Source organism: Lepidochelys kempii, chromosome 19, assembly GCF_965140265.1.
Source record: "Lepidochelys kempii isolate rLepKem1 chromosome 19, rLepKem1.hap2, whole genome shotgun sequence".
In the NCBI taxonomy this organism is placed as follows: domain Eukaryota; kingdom Metazoa; phylum Chordata; order Testudines; family Cheloniidae; genus Lepidochelys; species Lepidochelys kempii.
The window spans coordinates 8129016-8152176 of NC_133274.1; the positions used below are offsets into that span (position 1 = coordinate 8129016).

The window sequence follows — 23161 nt, forward strand, 5'->3', positions numbered from 1 at the left end:
AAACCACTTGGCCCGGGGCGCGGAGGGACACGGGGAAGGGAGCTACAGATTGGTTCAGACCATCGCTAGCTGTGGAGGGCGAGAAAGGGCTTCGACCACACCACCCTAGCTATTACGGGGGGGGGGGACAAGAAGGGGAAATTGGATGAAACCATTCCTTCCTTCGAAGGGGGTGGTAGCCTGCAGTACTGCACTCAGAACTGGGGTCAGGCCATTGTCCTGCCCCCAGGGCTTGGCCTCGGGATTTTTGCAGCCTCCCCTTTGAAATGGGGAGGCAGCTGGGCCTTGCATGCTCAGCACTGCTGCTAACTGATTTATCTCCTTAGACTGACCTAACACCTGGAAAAGCAAACCACATCCTTTCATGTATTTAGCCCTGCTCCTGTATCTTCTACTGCATACATCTGATGAAGGGGGTTCTAGCCCATGAAAGCTTATGCCCAAATAAATTTGTTAGTCTCTAAGGTGCCACAAGGACTCGTGTTTTTTTTAGTTTTTGGTTGGAGTATTCCTGGGGATTTCATCACATGACGATCTTTAGTTAAAAGATCATGCAATTCCAGGAGACTCCAGGACAGTCCTAGAGGGTTGGCAGCTAGACAGCTGAGCCCCTAGTCACAGGAGAGCAAGGCAAAGAGCAACCTCAACCACTCCCACTGCCAGAGCGTGCCCTCCAAATCTCTAAACCACAAATCAGCCTGGCCTGAGCAAAGAGCCCCAGCTAGGTTTTTCCCTAACCCCTCTGCTGGGTCACAAGAGATTTTGTATTTCCATGGAGCTGCAGAGAGGTTTAAGAGTGATTTTATTTCCACTCTCCAGCCTTGGAGTTTGCTCAATTCCAACATTAACTCCATTGCTAGAAGAAAAGGAGTACTTGTGGCACCTTAGAGACTAACCAATTTATTTGAGCATGAGCTTTCGTGAGCTACAGCTCACTTCATCAGATGTTTACCGTGGAAACTGCAGCAGACTTTATATACACACAGAAATCATGAAACAATACCTCCTCCCACCCCACTGTCCTGCTGGTAATAGCTTATCTAAAGTGATCAACAGGTGGGCCATTTCCAGCACAAATCCAGGTTTTCTCACCCTCCACCCCCCCACACAAATTCACTCTCCTGCTGGTGCTAGCCCATCCAAAGTGACAACTCTTTACATAATCAAGTCGGGCTATTTCCTGCATAGATCAAGGTTTTCTCACATCCCCCCCACCCCCATACACACACAAACTCACTCTCCTGCTGGTAATAGCTCATCTAAACTGACCATTCTCCAGGTTTAAATCCAAGTTAAACCAGAACATCTGGGGGGGGGGGGGTAGGAAAAAGCAAGAGGAAACAGGCTACCTTGCATAATGACTTAGCCACTCCCAGTCTCTATTTAAGCCTAAATTAATAGTATCCAATTTGCAAATGAATTCCAATTCAGCAGTTTCTCGCTGGAGTCTGGATTTGAAGTTTTTTTGTTTTAAGATAGCGACCTTCATGTCTGTGATTGCGTGACCAGAGAGATTGAAGTGTTCTCCGACTGGTTGCTAGAGCGAGAGTAACTACTGCTGTGACTCGCCAAATGCTGCCATCTAGTGGCATTCCAGGCCAAGGGGCTGATGCTGTAACTGACACAGTACTCACGAAAGCTCATGCTCAAATAAATTGGTTAGTCTCTAAGGTGCCACAAGTACTCCTTTTCTTGACACAGTACTGTTACGAAAACCGTCCCAACCCTAGGGGTTAACAAAGTCAGGTGGTACGCCTAGAATGCAGTGTCCTTGAGACAGATTGATAGAGAAAAGCTGTTAAAACAGAACCCCACTACGGGGCAGGAACAACCATGTCATTATTACCAATGCTGTAACCATTAAATGCATTTTTAAAACTAACCTGGTGTTGTTACCGGCACGTCAGCTGGATACTAACAGGCACTGAACGCGGTCATTTTTAATTTATTTATTTATAATTTACTGATGTTACATAAACATTTATGATGCCAGTGTTTTGCAAAAAGGATGTTGGTGCCGTAAAGATCATCCCAGTGGAACGTACGTAATAGAGAGGTTAGCCATGAAACAGATGCCTACCTGCCATCAATACAAGTTTTGTGTATTAGTAATTGGCTCAGGCTCTTTTTAATTATCCATACTTTTATGAAAAAGCATTTAATAATTTGTTCAGTGATAAAAAGAGTTCCATAGAAACTGAATGGCTGACAATTCCAGCTGACATGAGAAATTCAAGCAAAGTACAGAAATTATACTAGTTCTGTTTAATTTCTTCTTGCCCTGTTGGTCTAGATCAGTGCTTTTCAAACTGTGGGTCGCGACCCCATTTTAATGAGGTCACCAGGGATGTCTTAGACTTACTGGGGCCCAGGGCTAAAGCCAAACCCCACCATCCGGGACCGAAGCTGAAGCCCTGAGGGCTTTGGCCCCTGCCACCTGGGGTGGTGGGGCTCAGGCTTTGGCCCCACCATCTGGGGCAGCGGGGCTCAGGCTTTGGTCCCCCATCCTGGGGTCATGCAGTAATTTTTATTGACAGAAGGGTGTCACAGTGCAATGAAGTTTGAGAACCCCTGGTCTAGATTTTCTCTGCAGTCCTGTAACCATAAGGCACTTCTTCCACACTCTCCCATTCGCATGCTGCTCACACAGTAATCATCTTGATAGGATTTCCTGTCACAGACTTAATACTAAGTTGTTCTTTCCCCTGTTTAATTACACCAGATTTTTGCTACTCTAATATTTCAGATGATAAAATCTGTATCTTTCCCTAACACAACTGACAATTATCTGAAAAGCATCTTTTGACCCATACCATCCTCCACTACTGAATACTAAGAGCTAAGATCCAAAGCTGGAGCTACATCCTTGATATTCACTCCGATCTATAGAATAAAGGTGTTTCCTTGTGTTTTCAATCTGTTTGCTCGTGTTGCAAAGAGAGGATTGCTCCATGCAGTTCTGAGAAGCTAAAACCAGTCTGACCCAAGGAAAGTGCTCTAACTGGGTACACTGTAGTGTTAGTCCTACGATGACAATCCCCTGGAGGTGGTAATTAACCTGAGTGGATGCTCTTCTGAGCTCCATGTTAACCTCAAACAAAAAAACCCATTACCCCCATCAAGAAAGCTCAAAGAAGTTTCTGAGGTGCCTACTGCCTTCTGTTCTCTGCGTAAAAGCAACGGTTGTGTCCCTTACTCTTCCCTCAGATACAAGTTTGTCCATTTCATGATGGCACTGTCAGAGGCCAGCTCCCCTCTCTCCTTAAAGAGGTGTAACATGTTCATCTAGGTCTGCTATAGCATTCTTGTTTATTTCATTTCTTTGTAGATTTTACTATATATAATCTCCCATTCACCGAGTCCAGAGCGCAAAAGGGAATATTTAAGCACAACCCAGGCAGCAAATGTAAACTTGGCAGGGCTCCAGATCTGCACCGAGGCTTTCTTTGCTGACTTGTCGGAGGAGAAACTGATCCGTGTCACAGTTTGCAGGAAGCCTGAACCACTTTGGAACTGGTTCTTCTGTTCAGTGCTTTGCAGATAAACACACCTGCCTCCATCAGCTTCTGTAGATCCACTCCCTTTACGAGACAGAGATACAACAGTTTGTACATACACCTGCTGGGTGGGCTGCACAACTATGCCATCACATTCCAGACTGGTGGGCAGCTTTGGAAAATGGTATGCTGTTCTGGTAAGACTCTTGGTAACTGGACACTAGTGCATTTAAAGTCACACATTCCTTAGTGTGCACTCGGGGAAGGAGTGGGGGAAGGGAGAAACTCAAGGTCAAAGGCACCATAAAGGAGTGAGGCTAAATCCAGAGGGAGTGGGGCTGGGGGGAAGAGGGGACACAATGACCTTTGAAGCTGGAACAATGATCAGCTGTGCCCATATTCTTTCCCCTGTGCACTCACAGAAAGGTGACGTGTAGGAAGTTTGTTACTTATTACTGCTCCGTGTGGGCTCGGTTTTCTGGCTGTTTGCTTTAACGCCCTCAAGTCCAGACTCACTGATTCCAATTCACTCCCTTATCCTTGCCGTGACAGACAACAAGGGCTCCTTCAGCCAGACAAAGCCTCACTGTATTTGGGTGGCAGCCACCCGAGTACAGGGAAGCTACGTCTGCCAGTCAGGGAGTCTGTAGGTCAAGTTTCAAAGCCACGTTTCGAGCCCCGATGGAGAGCAGTGTGAGCAGGCAGTGCCATGACAACAGTGAGCCCACTGTACTTACGGTATGAATCCCCAGGCCATGTAGCATGTACACCAAGTCTTCTGTAGCTACATTTCCCGAGGCTCCTTGTGCGTACGGGCAGCCTCCGAGACCAGCAACTGAGGAATCGACCACACTCACACCCATCTGAATACAAAACAGGCGTCTGTAAAACTGTCTGCAGCTCTGGTCCCATCGTACTGTAAATCAGAGCAACAACACCGCCCACGTTTGGGTCAAAGGAACAAGCATCCTCTGGCTTGGGGAAGAGATTTAATAAAGAACTGAACAGGCATTTTGGACAGTGTCCTGGTCAGTCCCTCATTCCTGGCTGGGTAGGGGAGAGCTGTGCCAAATCCAGGCAACTGACAGTCCTGAGAATCGTTCAAGTCCAGTCCCTAATGCAGCCCAGATAGGTGAAGCACCCAGCATGCTCTTGTTTTACTCTCATGTGTCACAAGATATGAGACCAGCCCATATCCGTGATGTTCCGATGGAAATGTCCTATACTAGTTTGCACATACGCCTGATCTTTTATTAACTCATTCTCAGGGCCATAAAGTGCTATTAACACTTCCCTCGCTACAGCAGTTTGACAGACCTTTGTGATTCGTGAGCAGAGCATGCAAATGTACCATAGTGCTTGTTTCAGATACTGCTCACTGCAAAGAATGTTGAGTCTAGCTACTGCAGCCCATATGGAACCCAGCAGAATCCATTACTTGGATACCACTGGGTGAAGAACCCAAGTGTTGTACCTGAACCAAACCAAGGACCAGCTAGGGGACTTGTGACAGTTTTCACTCACACCCACCATGATTTTCTTGGTTTGCATATATACCTACACGTCACACACACAGGAAAGGGGAGAGTGAGACCCTCAGCACATGAGGGGAGACAAAACTCACAGATATTGTTCACTGAAGCAAAGGAACACTTACCTGAAGTGCTACTAAGGTGTTGGCGAGAGCCTGCCCATAGGTATCATGACAGTGAACAGCAAGGGCCCCAACGGGTACCTCTTTCATGACTGCAGAGAGCATTTCCTTCATGCTCCCAGGGGTCCCAACACCGATGGTGTCACCCAGAGAAATCTCGTAGCACCCCATTGAGTACATCTTCTTGGACACCTGCCCCAAAAATGACACACTTAATGAGAAAACAGATTTGCTATTAGGATCCCAAAGCACTTCACACATTGAGACACAAGCTATAGAGAGGGATCGTTTCACTTGCCCTGAAAATGCAGCCACCTCTGGGGTGTAACAGGACAATCATCAGACTGCACCCAGAAACACTAGATACGCACAGTAGAGGACAAGAAGTGACGAATACCACTTCCAGTTAAATCTGTCTCAGCACTCATTTCCTCGCTGAGCTGGCAATTGGAAGAACACCCCTAATTCTTGGTGGGAGATGTGGTCATTAAATTTCCCGGTGCATCTCCACAAGCAAACAGCACCCTATTCTGTCTCATGCAAAAAGCAAACCTCCAAGCAGCTCAGGGCACCCGATTCTTGTCCCAAGCATTAGGATTGCACCGAGGATTAGATAGCCTCTGGCTACATTTATGGTGTACTCACCTCTGCAACTTTAGCTGGGGCAATCTTTCCTTCATAGGGACAACCAAGAACACAAGAAACATACCTGCAGATATAGCCTGAGATTAGCAGGGGGAATTTGGGGGTGTTGGGGGAATAGAATACAGGCTAAGTCAGTCAGTACATGCAGCATTCTAAATAATGAGAAATTTCTTTTAGTTTTCCAAAAGCCTAAGGGTGGAATTCAGTGGACAAAGGCTCACAGCCTCTGTAATAATTCCCTCTGCACAAAGAAACAGACAGCCATTACTGGGGTCAGGCACCCTGCTAACCATTTAATACTTCACACCACGATGCAGGGAGTATTTGTGCGAAAATGAATTAATGTAATTCTGGATCCTTTGATACAGTGGCTCTCAACCGTTTCAGACTGCTGTATCCCTTTCAGGAGTCTGCTTTGTCTTGTGTACCCCCATATTTCACCTCACTTAAAACTGGACTTGCTTACAAAATCAGACAGAAAAATACAAAAGTGTCACAGGACACTCTTACTGAAAAATTGCTGACTCATTTTTATCATATAATTATAAAATAAATCAATTGGAATATAAATATTGTACTTACATTTCAGCATATAGTATATAGAGCAGTATAAACAAGTCATTGTATGAAATTTTAGTTTGTACTGACTTCGCTAATGCTTTTTATGTAGCCTGGTTTAAAACTAGGCAAATATCTAGATGAGTTGATGTACCCCCTGGAAGACCTTTGCGTACCCCCAGGGGTACGCATTCCCCTGGTTGAGAACCACTGTTTTGACAGAGCCCAAGATATCATTAAAACATTAAGAAAACTGAAGCTTAAAAGTGGTGAAATCTGCTTTCCACAGGGACAGGAAGATTCTATTATTTGAGACCTATTCACATGTAACCCACAGCACTGAGAGAACCGAATTTGAGAGACCTAGTCATATGCTGTATTCCTAGCCAGGAGCTCGGTTCAGGACAAGTTACTCTTACAAGTGGCCTCAGCACAGTTTGACCATTGTAGAAGAGAGGAAAATGACTCAATAATGGTATCTGGTCAATGAAAAGGGATTAGGATTCTTTTGTTTCCAAGTTTCAGAGTAGCAGCCGTGTTAGTCTGTATTCGCAAAAAGAAAAGGAGGACTTGTGGCACCTTAGAGACTAACCAATTTATTAGAGCATAAGCTTTCGTGAGCTACAGCTCACTTCCTCAGATGCATATCGTGGAAACTGCAGCAGGCTTTATATATACACAGAGAATATGAAACAATACCTATTCCCACCCCACTGTCCTGCTGGTAATAGCTTATCTAAAGTGATTTCCAGCACAAATCCAGGTTTTCTCACCCTCCACCCCCCCACACAAATTCACTCTCCTGCTGGTGATAGCCCATCCAAAGTGACAACTCTTTACACAATGTGCATGACAATCAAGCTGGGCTATTTCCTGCATAAATCCAGGTTCTCACATCCCCCCACCCCCATACACACACAAACTCACTCTCCTGCTGGAGCTATTACCAGCAGGAGAGTGAGTTTGTGTGTGTATGGGGGTGGGGGGATGTGAGAACCTGGATTTATGCAGGAAATAGCCCAGCTTGATTGTCATGCACATTGTGTAAAGAGTTGTCACTTTGGATGGGCTATCACCAGCAGGAGAGTGAATTTGTGTGGGGGGGTGGAGGGTGAGAAAACCTGGATTTGTGCTGGAAATCACTTTAGATAAGCTATTACCAGCAGGACAGTGGGGTGGGAATAGGTATTGTTTCATATTCTCTGTGTATATATAAAGCCTGCTGCAGTTTCCACGATATGCATCTGAGGAAGTGAGCTGTAGCTCACGAAAGCTTATGCTCTAATAAATTGGTTAGTCTCTAAGGTGCCACAAGTCCTCCTTTTCTTTTTGTTTCCAAAGTCATGCAGACCAGGAAGCAAAGTAAATAAAATCAGCATAAAAAGAGATTGGAGTAAATCCCCCTCCTCTGCTCCTGGGAATTTAAGGTGGGTCATAAGCAGCAAATGGGATGGGAGAGAGGTCCCAGGCTGCACTGTTTTTGCGGGTACAGGAATGGCTTCAAACCAGTACAGTTAAGTGGTCATCACCTCCCCAACCATATTAGCCTTGGATACTTCTGGCCCATGCCCCAGTAGTCTGACTTTTCCTCTATGGTTTGACATCATTAGCACAGGTTAACAAACTGGTTTGATCTAGCACTGGGCTCTCTTACCCTCTGACTGGAACACTGGCTGCTCCTGCTGCATGCATCACTTCACTGAACCTCTGCAAACTCTCCTCTATGGAACAGTTAATGTTCTTCTTAGTGAAGAGTTCAGAAGCTGCTCCAAAGATAGACACCTCTTTGGCCCCTGCTGCCACCTTCCAACAGGGAGATGAGAAAGAACAGAAGGACTCATTTCTGTTGCTAATAAAGCACTTGTAAAAGGACTGATCCTGCAAGATGCTGAGCATTTTCCACTCCCATTGACTTCAAACCCAACAAACAGGCCCCAGCTCCCACTGACTCAGCACCAAGCAGTTAAGCTCAGTGTTACCACCGGCTGCACTCGACAGGTCAATATTCTTCTTGTTATACTTGCATGATTTATTGTGAAGCTCGGATTCTTGCACATTACTGGTAGAGCCACGTGATAATGCTGCCACTTCACATTTTGCCTAACAAGTATGTATCAGCAATAACCTCAATGGAATGAGGAATTTGTGTGGCCGTAGCAGCCTGTATCAGTGAAGATATACGTTGAAGGGATAAAGCTATTTACTCCAGAGGTGCAGTTACAGATCGTTACTGGAACAAAGCCTTATTCTACTGAGATTATTGGTTTTATAGGATTTGTAATTTTAAAATTTATTTTCCCCTAGAGAGAATTTTCCCCAAAGACATTTTGTTCAGAGTACGTTGAAAAAAAACCTTTTTTTTTTTTTTTTGTCAGCCATGCTCTGTAGACCCTTTGCAATTTCTGAAGCTGTCTGTTTTTAATATAAGAGCTTTCTCCCTTACAAACCAGATTCTCATCTCAATTCACCCCACAGCAAAAACATAACCCTTGATTTGAGACATCTGAGTGTGTCATGGAAATGATTGCAAAGCCATAAATGCAGCACTAAAGCCACTTCCACAGGATATAGTGGAAGCAGAGACAGAAGGGTTTGTTTAGACAGAAATACCACTGCTGATCACCAGAAGTGGGGCCGGGCGTGAATCAAGAACACAGATTTTTGCATTATAAGTGGTGTGTTTCAAGTTCCCCACTAGGAAAGACCCTCTTTAGATAAACTACAAGAGCTGCCTGCTGCACGTTGATAGAAAAAGAAAAATCAGAGGAAATGTTAGAGTACAATTTCTACATATCTCCCACTTGTTTGAAGTGCTCCCACCCAGACAATGACATGCATAATGCACACTAGAGAACTCAGATCCGAAACACAATACATTTCTCTTACCGCTGCTTGAAATCCTTTAAGATTAGGGGTCAGTACTGGGTAGCTGACACCAGGAAATTTCTGAATTCCCTGCAAGACGTCTGTGTGGTCAGCCATCTAACCAGCAAATGGAGAAAAACTTTAGAATATATGAAGAGGTTATTTATTCAGTGAGTTAAAAAAGCTTCTTAAGACCATGTCTCAAATGAGAATCCAAGGGACTAGCAAAAAATCATGACTTAAAGAGATGGCTCTTTAAAAGCCAAACAAAACTGTACTGGAAACATTGGGGATATTTTAAAGTGATCACTTAAGAGTCATCCACTCAAGGAGAGGATCTCTCTTGTTCTTTTTGTTGTGTGTCCATTTGAATCTGCACTTATTCTTCACTGGTGTTCAAAGGGAAGCTCTAGTCTATCCTATTAATAATGAGGCAATTATGACTGGTGTAATATCACCCTATGCTTCCTCACTCTACCAGTCATCTCTTGTCTTATACTTGATTGCAAACTCTTTGAGACAAGGACTCTTTGGTATGTGTGATCACAGTGTTCTGCATAATAAGGCCCTAATCCCTGACTGGAGTTTATAGGGCCTACCATAACACAAATAATAATAAATGCTATAAGTGATCTAACTATAACAGAGAACAGGCCAGTGAAGCAATGTTAGGTTATTTCTGACTCAGGAAAGTTTAAGACTATATTTAACAGTGTAAAATAGAATATTAACAGGCTAACAACTTTCTGCAACCATATTGAAATCCACTTTCTGATCACACAAAATCCCAAGTAATCCCAGCTACTGACCTGAGGAACCCATTTGGGAGACACAAAACTGGTAGCCTCTATGACCGGAAGTCCTGTTTCAGACAGCATATTAATTAAGCTGATTTTCACCTGTGTAGGGACAATATTCTACAGGGAGGAAAGAGAAACATCCCTAGATTAAAGTTAGTTTAAAACAAATCTTGTTAATACAGCAAAAGATTATACATCTGTTGAAAAACTCCTTTTTCAGAAGAAACTAAAAGTGATAATACAGATCTACTTTATTAAAGGATTTGTTCTGTTATCTATTATAATAGTAAAATGTGATGCTTTATTCTATGAAAAAAGAAAAGGAGTACTTGTGGCACCTTAGCGACTAACAAATTTATTTGAGCATAAGCTTTCTGTAGCTCATGACAGCTTATGTCCAGATAAATCTGTTAGTCTCTAAGGTGCCACAAGTCCTCCTTTTCTTTTTGCGAATACAGACTAACACGGCTGTTACTCTGAAACCTGTCTTTATTCTATGAGTTTCTAAGCAAAGTACTGTTCAGAATTTAGAGAAGATTTTTCAACAATCCCCCGTCAGTTTCACTCCGCTGCTAGCGCATCCAAAGCGGAATACTCGTGCCATGGTCCCATGGAACACCCTCAGAAGTAGTAGCCAGCCACACAGATAATTAAGGGGCCAATCCTGCAGACTGCTCTTAATTCCCACTGAAGCAAAGGCACTGTCTGCACAGCCACAGCAACTGAATTTACTTATGGCTGTTAACAGCTGTGGCTGAAAGGGGTTCTGACCAATTTGGTCTGGCCTGTGTGGGCAGGACCTAAACCACAAGATAAGCAAATTAAGAGGCCCAGGCTTTGGCCCAGGGGTGGGCAAACTTTCTGGCCCAAGGGCCACATCAGGGTGTGAAACTGTATGGTGGGCCGGGTAGGGAAGGCTGTGCCTCCCCAAACAGCCTGGCCCCCATCCCCTATCCGCCCCCTCACTGCTCCCCTCAGAACCCCCGACCCATCCAACCCCCCCACCCCGCTCCTTGTCTCCTGACTGCACCCTCCTTGGACCGCCCCCGCCCCAACCCCCCCTCCATTCAACCCCCCTGCTCTCTGTCCCCTGACCCCTATCCACACCCCCACCCCCTGACAGTCCCCCCAAGACTTCCACGCCTATCCAACCCCCCCCATTCCCCATCCCCTGACTGCACCCCCCCAGAACCCCCGACCCATCCAACCCCCCCGCTCCCTGTCCTGACTGCCCCCCCAGTACCCCCTGCCCCTTATCCAACCCCCCCGCTCCCCACCCCCTTACCATGCTGCTCAGAGCAGCAGGAGCTCGCAGCCCCACCGGAGCCAGCCCCGCTGCTGGGCAGGAGCAGCGGGCCAGAGCGCGGGCGGCATGGCACATTGAGGCTGCGGGGGGAGGGGCTGGGGGCTAGACTCCCCGGCCCGGAGCTCAAGGGCCAGGCTGGATGTGGCCTGCAGGCTGTACTTTGCCCACCTCTGTTTTAGCCCTTGCCTAGCTAGGCTGCAATGAAGTTGCGATGAGTTCAGCTACAACTGAGTTCACAGCCGCTATTAAGTTCGGTTGTGACGCATGCAGGACCTCCCTTCATTTTGTGCACTGCAGTAGACTCTGGTTGAACTGCTGAAAAGAAGTCTCACTTCCCCCTTAATAGGGGATATATCACAGCTATGTCATCACACCATGAACTGGAGCTCTCCAGCATCAGCTACAACACATGGCTCTTTCCTAACAAACTAACAATGGAATTTTTGCTATACCATACCTCTCACTCTTGCTGCCTAGACTGTACAGACTTTACCCCTCACACACTGTTCAGCGTGGACAGATTTTTTTTTTTTAAACAGGTAAACAAAGCAACTGACTTAAGATAGAACGTAACAGCCCTGGGCTTAGCAGCCTTGCATATGTCCTCAGTAGTTTTATTTGTGTTCTCTCTCAGGAATTTAATTACACTAGGTATTAGACCCTAATATTGCAGAGTTGTAAGCAAAGCTTAAGTTTCCATACATGGGCAGACCCATTGAGTTCAATGGTGTTACTGAGCTGCATAAAGTCATGCATGTGTTTAACTCTTTGCAGGACCAGGGTAATAGCAAACTACCCTCTGGCAGCAGACATGAAAATCTGTTTTGAATACAAGAGGGAATTCTAGTTCAACATAATTTGTAATACAAATAAAAGACAAGCTCACCTGTGAGTTAATTATATCATCCTCTCATTATATACATAGGGGAGGTATAACAGAAGTTAGATTAGGCTGAATGCCTCAAAAAACAAGGGCAAATGGACTCATTAACAAAAAGAAAAGGGAGTACTTGTGGCACCTTAGAGACTAACAAATTTATTTGAGCATGAAGTGAGCTGTAGCTCACGAAAGCTTATGCTCAAATAAATTTGTTAGTCTCTAAGGTGCCACAAGTCCTCCTTTTCTTTTTGCAAATACAGACTAACACAGCTGCTACTCTGAAACCTGTCATAAACAAAACACATTTGGCAATTTATATGGCAATAAATGCATTGGAAGTTGAAGAAAAAAGTAACAGGATTTTGGGGAGGAGATTGTGAGCTACAAATATATTCTGACTGGGAGAATTAAATAACGCAGGGCAGTGTTGAAACAGCAGACTCACAATGTTCAAATGTTAAATCAACAAGTTATTACAACACCCTCGGTCATAAGCGGAGCACAGAGAGCAGAGTCCCTTACTTTTTCATTCTGCAGTCCATCTCTTGGGCCAACTTCAACTATTTTCACTTGTTTGGGAAGGGAGCCAGCTGCCGTAGAGCTGATCTACGCAAAAGACAGAGAGAGCAGGAAAAAAAGACCCTTTAAAACCACACAGGACAACAATTTTTCATTTTTTTTTTAACATTAACTGTGTCTATGATTATTTCACATACTAGGAAACATAGAAAAGGGCATTCAAAAATCATGAGTCAATCCCCAAAAGCATGAGTTTTTAAATAAAAATAATAAACGTGGGTGTTCTTTGTATTTGCCTTCTGCTTTCTGAGCCTTTGAGGGCAATCTGGGTCACGTTTGCAGGCTTTTCTCTGCAACCCCAAAACCAAAAAAACTTTTTTTTGGTTTCGCTTTGTTTTAAAGAATAGCGGAGAGACTCACAAGTGAATCCAGGAACCAGAGCTTAGCGCCCACTATATAACACCTGCTCCGTGACCCCAGTGGCCAGGCCGTGAGGGCAGCCCCACGACGTCAATCTGGAACTGGTTCAGAGTCAGGCCGGGTCCGCACCGCACACTGCGGGCAGCCGAGCTCCTTCGCTCAGGGCTGCGAGCACGCGCCTGCCCTGGGCGCGGGGGCAGCGGGCTCCAGGGAGGAGGATTAACGGGCCCCGTAGTGTAGACGGGCCCCGAGCTCTCCGGAGAAGCCGGAGGGCGGCGTTGCTATTGGCGCAGCAGAAGGGTGGGGGGCAGCCCGGGGCCCAACTAAGCGCTGGGCTCGCTGAAGTGGATGCGAGGGCCCGGGGCAGCGGGGAGCCACTCACCGGGCGGAGCGAGGCCGCCAGCCACGGAAGCGCCCGCTTGGCCGCCACCATCTTGGGACGCTCACGTGACAGACGCCCCCTTGTCATGTGACCTCTCTCCCTCTTCCCCCCCTCCCCGGCCGCCAGCTGCTGAGCACGTGACCCGAGCCCCGCAAGCTCGCCAGGGCCCGTCAGCTCCGCGCTCGCGGGTCTCGGGAGCCGGCCGGGGCAGAGTTAGCCCCAGGCTCAGCACCTGCCCCCGGCCCCGTTCCGAGCCAGCGTCCCAGGGCTCTGGACCGGAGCTCCCCGCGGCCCCTTCCCACAGGGGCCGGGACTTCAGCCCTGAGGCTTGCAGGAGATGCGGCTGAAGCGCATCATGGGGATACGGAAAACGAACAGGAGGACGTGTGGCCCCTTAGAGTCTAACCGATTTATTTGAGCATAAGCCTTCCTGAGCTACAGCTCACTGCATCGGCTGCATGTGGCGGATGCTCCATGTGAGCGGAAGCTCAGGAAAGCTCATGCTCAAATAAATTGGTTAGTCTCTAAGGGGCCATAAGTCCTCCTGTTCTTTGCGCGGCTACAGACTAACAGGGCTGCTACTCTGAAACCTATCATGGTGATAGGCTCTCAGATGTGGAGGACTGGAAGGGACCTGGCCCCATCAGACTCCTGAAAGGGGGACAGTTCTCTGGAAAGCTTGAGAGCCATTGCTCTAAGCCACTTTTACATGGAGTCTGCTATCTTCTGCTTTGCAGCACACTGTTGTTGGGTTGCTGTACAACACTTTGAACAGTGACACTTGTGTCTATAAGCACTTTCCTCCCCCATGCTCCAGTAAATTGCAGACTCATAGAACAATTTCATAATTTTAACCTGGATGTGCTGTGAAATCCTTCCTTTACAAACTTATCAAATGTAAGTACTGAGAGGGGCTTTTTTGTTTAACAAAACTGAAGAGTTATATTGATTTTAAGTCAGACCAACAGTACCTCTGCAAAGACTTACAAGAACAGATTACCATCTGCCTACAGCTCTTTCCACAAATGTAACTACACCCACATCTTAAGGACAAGAATTTAAATTCAGTTGAATTTATATGAATGTTAGAGAGAGCTCAGATTCATTCTTTAAATTCATTACATCTAATCTCCTTCAAACATTAATATAAATCCACTTATTTTACATTATAAATATTTGTAATCATATCTAATTCAGCTTTAATTCACATGAAATGAATGCAGCAGTGTTTTAATAGAATTTTATTTTTTAAATTTACATATGAAAATACACTGCACATAAGAATCTGAAAAAGTGCTTAATTCCAATTAGACTTTAAATGGCATAATAGATTCACCCTAAACAGGATGTTTAATAATTTCACACACCAGAAAATAAAGTTAGGCTACTGCATTTTGATTAGAGTTAAAGACTAGTTTCAAGAAACAGATTATGCCATTTAAGTGACATGAATATTCAAATCAGTCAGTATAAAAGATTCAGTTTCAGAGCTCCTGAGTTGATAGTTAAAACATAGGTGCAGTGGACAGCTTCAGTGGAGACCTGCTCCTGTCCTGAAGCAGTGGATGTTTTTTCCTGCTTTGTTTTGCTTAGTTTGATGGTGCAGACTTACACACCAGTACAAGGCATGTTCCTTGATCATAAACTAACATGAAAATAGTTCCATCCCTCCATATAGTCTGGTTAACAGCTATATCGAACATTTTGATAATTAAAAATGTGAAATCTCTCCTTTAGCAGGTAAGCACCCTCTTGGCAGGGTGACCATCGCTCGTTTTGTCAATCTTAAGCATTTGTAAGGTACCCATCACTGTAGTAACTGAGCACCATTTATTCACATTCTGTGTTTGCGGGTTGCAGATCCTAATTCAACCAACTTTGTAGCTGTCCCACACTAAATTTGTTCACACTCCCACCCACCTTATGTGACAGTCATGCCTATTAGGCTGCAGTGCCATGGTTAAAGGTGGCAAAGTGGTAACATCTGCCAGGAAGCCCAGCTAAGGATCTCTCATCGCAGTAGTCTGACCACACTCCGAGGTCAAAATCCAGCAACAGAACATTACTATTGCTAGACACGTCTCTCGGACAGATGAAACGTTGCGTATAGATCAGGCCTTTGTTCCCACCCAAGATGCACTGACCTAGCTGTTTTCTTGGCCAGAGTGGCTCAAAGCTATTTTCTTAGATGAGCAAGAAAAACAATTTATTAAGATTCCTTCACCTTCAAAAAAATATCAGATCAAAGCAAAAAAGCGATCTAGTTCCTTGCTTTTCTTCAAAGTCACTATCATGCCACACCTTCTAGCTTGAGAGTCCAGCAACACGGCACTGGGAGAGCAGATGGAGGTACATAGGGCAAAGTGATCATCAATCCTTTATATAGGGCCTTCTCCCACTTCAGTGTCTCAGAGAACCCCAACATAGTCACCTGAAGAAAGAGGGAAAGAACAATATTCATCTGTTGCTTCATGCACATACTTCCTGTTTAAATACATCTCAGTCAGCAAGTTCAATGTATTTGCAGACACTCAAGCGGTTGAACTAGCCCCAACTACTTTCCATCCCGCCAGAGTTTACTGAGCTGCAGAGTACTGTACACGGCACATTTTTGGCCCAGCATCTGCCTATGGTTCTTCACTGGGGAGATTTTTCTTATGGCAGTTTGGAGATGACACAGCCCCCTCCCTGTGCCATTTGCAGTAAGTAGTTTAATAGGGTTTTTCTAGTTTGTGTTGCCCTGTCGGAGTGGTCCTACTGCTTTTTGGGAGTCTTGGCTCATTTCACAGCAAATCAAGTCAACAGAAGCTGGGAACTCTGTGGAAGAAATGCCCCTGTCGGTACTATGTCAGGTTAACAAGCAGTGCTGACGAGTCCTATCCAGCGTTTCTTAGAGAATAACGGTGGCTTAAAGCAAGGTGAACGCACAGAAAGAGGGATCACAATTCCTTTAAGACCCAAGACTAGAAGTAAGGGAAGACAACTTTATATATACTTTCACCAGATATTTAATGGAACCCAGGCTGGGCCATCTCAGCCTTTAGGTACCGAGATGGACTCATGAGATTAATTATCTACTCTTCAGATTCCTTACTTGTGTGCTTGAAGATGGAATAGGTGAAGACAGCTTCAACACACCACTCTCTGGCCAGGTCAGAAAGATGGCATAGACAGTTGATCCTTTAGAAGTGTACCTGAGGAAATATAAGATGGTGTACAGAGGTGTGTAGACCACCAAAAAATACAGAGGGAGACACAAGCATCTGGCTTTGTCAGAAGTAAAGCAAAAAGTGCATGCCTCCCCCCCATTAATCAGTCTAGTCATATTGGGAAAGCCAGCTGCATAGGGGTCACCTGCTTTCCTTGCATACCTCAATACTGTGGAGCCACCATTTATCCAGTCAGCAGGGACTGAGGAAAGCTAAACAAAGTCCACATACGCTCCCTAAAAACAAAGGTCACCTTGCAACATAGCCTTGCTTTAAGTTGCTGTGGTCACTAGTGTAGATTAAGCTCTTGTGAAGCTTCATGTTGGTCATTTCATTATTCTCTTTAAAAACACAGTTTAGGTTTGTCGTGTTCTGGTCTCCTTACACACTTACTATACACCTCTTCCTCTGAGGAAATGCAGTTGCTGGCTAACAGCGCACAGATCCATTACACAAGAATCTGGGAAGTAAATACCACCATAATAAGCCAACCACAGGAGTTTAGGGAGACAAAATGCAGTCATGCAACTAAGAATTTTAGCCAAGACCATGGGATTAAACACTCCTACTCAGGAGAAGCACCATGGAATCTTTAGTGTTTTACTTTTGATTTTTTTTTATTTTTAAAAAGCATGGAACAGTCCAATACTCAGAGAGTAGAGGGCGACTTGTGAACCAACGTCTTTCTAGTGTTTATTTTTCTTTGGAGCTCTCAGAGTAGCGAGCTCAACCCTTCTTTGCTCATGAGACCACAGCCTGAGATGGGTCTGTTTCAGAGTGGTCTTGTGTAAAGTAATTCTTACCATGCATCAATTGTGGTGTTCTCCATCTGCACCCGCCACGGCTTAGAAGCATAAATTGCCTCCCCATTAACACGCAGCCATTTTCCAAGGGACAGAAGCCTTTCTTGAAAGATTGGAACAATCACCCCTTCTTTTGTAGGGCCCACATTGAGGAGATAGTTGCCTCCAAAACTCACAGTCTGCACTAGTTCCTGTGACAGACAGGAACACAACGTGAATCCACTTTACTTTCCCTCTTGACTATGAAAGAAAGAACCTGCATAAAAGCTTTATTCACATCATCCCTGCTACTTTAGCCATCACCCTGTCATACTGTTTTGCCAGATAAGTAGACAACCTCTAATCCACAGCAATCCCCCTGTTTATATTAAAATGTTCTTACTGAGATAATACTTGATTCATCCATGAGCTCATTGACTTGCATGTTGCTTCGATAGCCCCAAGACAGTTTGTCAATAGACGTGCACATTTCCCATTTGTGCTGTGGCAGGGTGCCCGGCTTGTATTTATCGGCACAGTTGTAGTATCCTCCATGATTGCAGGAGCAGTTATTGCACCAACGGTCATTTACCACAACGGTATCCTAGAATGAGGAGAGACAGTTCAGAGTAGAAACCGTTTTGACTTAGACACTCAATCCTTCTACTGCAGTGTTTCAAAGGAACAAGTTTGTGGGTTTTGTTCTGGGATCTTTGGTAACTAGTCTCCCGATAACGACAAGTACATTCATTATTTTTGATTAAAAGGTCAAATACTTTAGATGCCCTCAACAATTTATATGCTTTGACTGACCCTAAGGGTTTTTGACTTAGATTCTGCCAGTAGTAGAAGCTGCCTGATTTTCCATATTTATGTAATGGCCAGAAGACATGAAGGAAATGCAGATAGCAGTACCTTGACAGGACTATCATTATAAAGCCAGGCAAGGAAAGAAGTAGAGTTCCAATATGTGTCCGGACCCTCCCAGTCACCATCTGACCAAACCAGATCTGGTTTATACCTAGGAGACAGATGAATGTTACTAGAAAATTTAACATTCCCACTTCTGGCCCAGCCGAAAGAGAAGACTAAACTTCATAAGCAAGAATTAAAAATACTGCCTTGTGACAATTATCTTTGCTTTCACATGCTTCTCCTATTGTATGACATAGCCAGGACATTTGCCTGGTGGGGGAACAAAAACACACACCCATGAGGGAGATCCTTGCTGCAGCATAGGATGGGAGTATCATTCATACCCAAAGTGGGGGTGTAGCACTAACAAAAGAGGGTAAGTGCAAGTTGTCTCCATGCAGGCATAATGGCCAGTAAATAACATTGAGGAAAAAGTGCTCCCAACCACAGATAGCTAACATGATCCCCTTCTCAGACCACCTCAAATCCCAAATTGCTGCTGTAGGAAGGCGAGATCTGCCTTGTGGTTGAACAGCAAATATTAAAGTGTCTCCCTTCCTCTGCCCCACATCCTTATCCCCCTAACAAAGAAATACAGTAATATTCAGGGGCGCTAAAAGGTTGCAGCTCTTACCTTAAAACAAGATCATAAAGCTCTGGCATAGTTTTTGAAATGACAAAATTCTGTGTCTTGAAGCCATTTTTTTTGTCATCTAAATACAAAGGATTAAACCACTCTAAGAGAGAATGGTACAGTCCATAGCGTATGTTCCTTAAATATTAAACAAAGAAAGGAAAGAGATGAAAGTTGGGTTAACAAAAAAGTACCAGTTTGAAAAAAAGATCTCTCTGCATATTCACTACACTTGTGAAGCTTACATTAAAAAAAAAGAGAGAGTCACAAGCACCTACTATTGTAGTATTCAGTGCCGAATCTGCATTAGAGAATGCTATATCTAGTCATAGGTTTCAAAATACTTCCAAAAGGTGGGTAAATATCACACTCCTTTCCTCACATATGAGAGAGACTGAGTAACTTGCCTAAAGTCACACAGTGACTTAGTGGTAACGTCAGGAATATAGCCCAGGTTGTCAAACTCTGATTCCCATGCCCTATTCCCTGGATCTTGCCGCCATCCTGTAGGAAGCCAACAGGAGATTTGGGTACGAGAGTTCTCTTACCCCGAGGTAAAACAGTTTTGTTGAAAAGTATGTGCTTAGGGACAAATTTATCAAAAAGAACTAGGAGACACTAATGGGCATCTAATTCAAGAACTGGAAATAGTTCTTGGGTAACAAAGTTTTGCCAGTATGTACAAGAGCAGTGACATACCTTTCTCTGAGAGCTTGTCCCAGTTTACCCACTAAGTCTTGATGGGGCCCCGTATCCACAGAATTCCAGTTCCAGGACACAGGAGACCCCCAGTTTGTGAAGCCCTCATGATGCTTTGTAGTCAGCACCACATACCTGCGGAAATCAAAGCCCCTTGTTCAGACGGAAATAGAACCTACCTAAGATACTCCAAATCCAAGAGCTGTCTCAGATTCCTTTTCTGACTGTACCTGTTTGCAAGTTCTCTCCTTTGCAAGAGTTTGCAAGAGTTAAGGAGTTTTAAATGAATTTTAGTGCTGATAAAAAGGTGACAGATTGATTCACTACTTGTGTTCTGTCTGCATAGGGTAACAAATGCCTTGCCCTCAAAGTGGAGGGAGAACTTCTAAGGGCAAAAGGGTAAACCTAAGAATAAAAATCAACAGTGCTGTCAGAGTGGCATCTTTCAACAGCACTAAATCCACTTTCAAAGTTAGACACATTAAAGCCACTGAGTGATAAACCACCACTTCCAAGTGCTTCCATGGTTCCAGTGAACTTAATGATTTTGAGAATCATTTTACAAAATGAAATCATTCTTGCTTTGTGTAAGTTTGTAGAAACCATATCTCACTAAGGCCTCAGAAAGGGACTGTCCATTGGCTAAAAGAGGAAGCAGCTACTCAAGTAAATCACCTGACGTCTGCTCTGGTGGAAGGCAGCAGAAACCGGTTCCCTCTGGCTCTAGCTTTGATTAATGCAAGATTTAAAATCCATGAATGTGTTCCTTTCCTGGGAATGATGCATCCTCAGGGTGCTACAATATAGGGGTTGGCCCCAGCAGGGAAATGTACTCCTTGGTTCCTATAGTGTTTGTGGCACCTTAGAGACTAACCAATTTATTTGAGCATAAGCTTTCGTGAGCTACAGCTCACTTCATCGGATGCATCTGATGAAGTGAGCTGTAGCTCACGAAAGCTTATGCTCAAATAAATTGGTTAGTCTCTAAGGCCACAAGTACTCCTTTTTTTTGCGAATACAGACTAACACGGCTGCTACTCTGAAAACTATAGGAACCAGGGTTCTGCCCTATGTACGCTCTGCCCACTGGAGTGGCTCTGGATCCTGGGATGGAGCAGACCAATGGCCCCTACAGATGTTTTACGTGCACAAAGGTCACCAGTGACGGAACCCACTGAACTCCTGCCCCAAGGGACCCCCCTGGACCCTTCTCCCGCAGCAGAGCCCAGGGCCACCCTGCCCTCACAGACCCTATCTTCTATTCCCCTCCCCACCCAGCTACTGCTTGTTCCGCCCTTGGGGGTGCCCCCTTGCCCTGGTTTGCACTCTCAGCCCAGACCCTAGGCTACACCCCATTAGAGACCAAGGGGCCCCTTGCTCTCCCCCAAGCCACCAGTGCCGACACCCACCCCCCCACCTCCGCTCACCCGCAGGCCACTCCCCATTAGAGACCAAGGGGCCCCTCACTGCCCCCCAAGTCACCAGTGTCGATACCCCCACCCCCACTCACCCGCAGACCACTCCCCCTTAGAGACCAAGGGGCCCCTCACTCTCCCCCAAGCCACCAGTGCCGACACCCACCCCCCCAGGCCACTCCCCCTTAGAGACCAAGGGGCCCCTCACTGCCCCCCAAGTCACCAGTGTCGACACCCCCACCCCCACTCACCCGCAGGCCACTCCCCCTTAGAGACCAAGGGGCCCCTCACTGCCCCCCAAGTCACCAGTGTCGACACCCCCACCCCCACTCACCCGCAGGCCACTCCCCCTTAGAGACCAAGGGGCCCCTCACTGCCCCCCAAGCCACCAGTGTCGACACCCCCACCCCCACTCACCCGCAGGCCACTCCCCCTTAGAGACCAAGGGGCCCCTCACTGCCCCCCAAGCCACCAGTGTCGACACCCCCACCCCCACTCACCCGCAGACCACTCCCCCTTAGAGACCAAGGGGCCCCTCACTGCCCCCCAAGTCACCAGTGTCGACACCCCCACCCCCACTCACCCGCAGACCACTCCCCCTTAGAGACCAAGGGGCCCCTCACTGCCCCCCAAGCCACCAGTGTCGACACCCCCACCCCCACTCACCCGCAGGCCACTCCCCCTTAGAGACCAAGGGGCCCCTCACTGCCCCCCAAGTCACCAGGGCCGGCTCCCGCCCCGCGCCCAGGCGCGCCCGCCGGGACTGACCTGGCGCCGGCCTGCTCGAAGAGCCAGGCCCAGTAGCGCGGGCTGAAGTCGCGGGCGGTGAAGCGCGGGGCGAAGTCGGCGTAGCTGGTGTTGGGCGGGTAGTGCTCCCGCACGAAGCGCTCGTAGTCGGCGCGGCGCTCGCCCTGCCAGTGCCACCAGAACCACTCGGAGCCATAGGCCGGCACCGAGAACACCCCCCAGTGCACGAACACCCCCACCTTGGCCTGGTCGAACCACGCCGGCAGCGGCCTCGCGTCCAGGCTGGGCCAGTCCGGGCTGTAGCGGGGCCCGCCGGCCGCCCCGGCTGCTGCCACCACCACCAGCAGCAGCAGCCCGCGCGCCTCTCCCAGCGACGCCATCTTGCCCAGGCCCCGCCCTTCCGCCAACGAGACGGGAGCCGAGACGGGCCAGCGCAAGGCGCCCAGGCGCTGACCACGTGACGGGCACCGTCCACGTGACGAGCAGGGCCGGCGCCATTGCTAGAGAGGCCCTGGCCAGGGGATGTTGCGCGGACAGGCCGTCGCCAGCGAGGCCAGGGCCACGTGCTGCCCCTGGGATTGTCTCAGCTCAGGCACTGAGGCAGAGGGCAGGTCCCGGGAGCTGGGGGGCCCTGGGAGCCCCTGCACCACAGAGGGCATCACCCTGTGGGGTGACCCACGGGCACCCGGCCGGCTGGGCCTGCCCCCGGCGTCGCTCTAAAGCTTGGCTCTTTTGCCCACAGAAGCAAGTTGGTCCAGTAAAAGATATGACCTGAGCCAGCTTGTCGCTCTAGTGTCCTGAGACCAACACAGCTACAATTCAGCAGATAACCCATGTAGTGCAGTGACATCCATTTTGCAAAGGCATCCTTATGTCTATGGTAGCAGCCACTGGTAGCAAACAGCAGAGGCCGACAACAACACGGCATACAACCACTTAGTTACTCTAGGGCAGGGCTGGGCAAACTACAGCCCGGGTGCCGCATCCAGCCATCCAGACGTTTTAATCCGGCCTTCTAGCTCTTGCCAGGCAGTGGGATCCAGACCCTGCACCCCTGACCCCCTCCCGCACCCCAACCCCCTTTTCCCAGCCCTCATCCCCCCCCCACCCTCTGAACCCCTCCATCCTAGCCCAGAGCAACCTCCTGCATGCCCAACCCCTCATCCCCTGCCCCAGCTCAGAGCCCGCACCCCCCGCTGGAGCCCTCTCCCCTCACCCGCAACCCCCTGCCCCA

At 47.0% G+C, this 23161-nt stretch overlaps 2 protein-coding genes across 5 annotated transcripts; both read right to left on the reverse strand.

Moving 5' to 3' along the window:
- Window positions 1-1934: 1934 nt before the first annotated feature.
- Window positions 1935-13613, reverse strand: HMGCL (3-hydroxy-3-methylglutaryl-CoA lyase). Of its 4 annotated transcripts, none has more exons than XM_073317525.1 (9): window positions 13527-13613; window positions 12728-12811; window positions 10029-10136; window positions 9241-9336; window positions 8009-8157; window positions 5797-5860; window positions 5155-5343; window positions 4235-4360; window positions 1935-3581 (listed from the first exon to the last, which is right to left on the reverse strand). In XM_073317525.1, the coding sequence occupies exons 1-9, from the start codon at window positions 13611-13613 to the stop codon at window positions 3480-3482; spliced, it is 1005 nt and encodes a 334-aa protein (XP_073173626.1). In that variant the 3' UTR covers window positions 1935-3479. The 4 variants fall into 4 exon arrangements, with proteins under 4 accessions (XP_073173626.1, XP_073173629.1, XP_073173628.1 ...); XM_073317528.1 differs by having other exon boundaries at window positions 12728-12806; window positions 13527-13605; XM_073317527.1 differs by lacking the exon at window positions 13527-13613 and adding an exon at window positions 13145-13222.
- Window positions 13614-14752: 1139 nt separating this feature from the next.
- On the reverse strand, window positions 14753-22425 carry FUCA1 (alpha-L-fucosidase 1). Its single transcript, XM_073317550.1, is given in 9 exon segments — window positions 14753-15957; window positions 16621-16720; window positions 17539-17729; window positions 17921-18121; window positions 18433-18538; window positions 19067-19204; window positions 19766-19900; window positions 21949-22359; window positions 22361-22425. Coding segments are annotated over 9 exon segments (1488 nt in total). The 3' UTR covers window positions 14753-15816.
- Between the last annotated feature and the right edge of the window lie 736 nt (window positions 22426-23161).